This window comes from Blastomyces dermatitidis (assembly GCF_000003525.1).
Source record: "Blastomyces dermatitidis ER-3 genomic scaffold supercont1.7, whole genome shotgun sequence".
Taxonomy (NCBI): Eukaryota; Fungi; Ascomycota; class Eurotiomycetes; order Onygenales; family Ajellomycetaceae; genus Blastomyces; species Blastomyces dermatitidis.
Genome location: NW_025544780.1, coordinates 3,724,783 through 3,725,912, shown reverse-complemented (window position 1 = coordinate 3,725,912; position 1,130 = coordinate 3,724,783). Strand labels below are relative to the sequence as shown.

The 1,130-nt window shown below is 25.0% G+C and overlaps 1 protein-coding gene across 1 annotated transcript; it reads left to right on the top strand.

Moving 5' to 3' along the window:
- Window position 1: 1 nt before the first annotated feature.
- BDCG_07048 (uncharacterized protein) lies at window positions 2-464 on the top strand (the record flags this gene model as incomplete). The annotated part of the gene is made up of 2 exons (XM_045422815.1): window positions 2-49; window positions 177-464. The coding sequence occupies 2 exons, from the start codon at window positions 2-4 to the stop codon at window positions 462-464; spliced, it is 336 nt and encodes a 111-aa protein (XP_045278371.1).
- Window positions 465-1,130: the final 666 nt, after the last annotated feature.

The window sequence follows — 1,130 nt, the reverse complement described above, 5'->3', positions numbered from 1 at the left end:
AATGCTTGCAGATCACGATAACGAGGGAAAGAGACATGAAGAGTATTCTGTAAATAAACAGTGATAGAAGAAGATTCAGACAATATTAAATAAGAGATAAGAAGTCAAAATGATAAATTTTTTATTTATTAAGAGATAAATGATCTTAATAATACTTCTCTTCTCTAATTAATTAGCAGAAGCTGACAGAGAAGGAGAGAATTGAGATCTTGTTTAGATCTCAAATACACTTCATGATTCAGAATATTAAGAAGACAGCTCTGCTCTCTGAGCATGTCAATCTACTTATCACTGAGATGAAACCCAAGACAGCAGACCAGGAAATGCGGGATTTTAAGACACAGATTAACCTGACTAAGAGAAAGCAGCAGAAACTCTTCTCTGAGAAGATAGTGAAGAGACATTTTAAGATGATTATCATCTCAGATAAGAAGAAGAAGAAGAAGAAGAAGAATAAGAAGTGAATTATAAAGAATAATAAGAAGAATGAGAAAGAGAAGAAAGATAATAAGTAGAAAAAGTTTTTTTCTTTTTATATTAGTTAGTTATAAGTTCATAATTATTAATTGAAATTAATTTTGAGTTGTTAAAAATTATTGTACAAGTTGTAATCAAGTCAGAAACAATATATATATATATATATATATTTAACTATCATGAGTCACAAATCACTATAATGTATAAGTATCAAGATTTTTTCAATATTAATATTCATAATATTAATATATTTTTAATAATATTATCTGATAATACAATTTAGTAACACTCTCTTTCACAATATTAATATATTTCAAGAAATATGACAGAGATTAATCAAGATTATTTATTTATTTTTATACATTGATGATATTCAATCTGAGTTAGTACTAAAATTATAACTAAGCTAAGAAACAAGATTATTTTCTTTTATATTAATTCTTCTTACACACATCAGTGATTAGTTATTGAAAATAAATTATCATCTTTTTTAAATCTTTATTATATTTTCTGAATTCACTTCTTTCACTTCTTTGACTTTTATTAAAGATTTACAAACTCTTCAAGAAATCACTGTGAATTACAAAGTCTATATTATTTATAATTCAACACAGAATGCTCTCTTTTAATTATGATAAATGATCACTTCATTC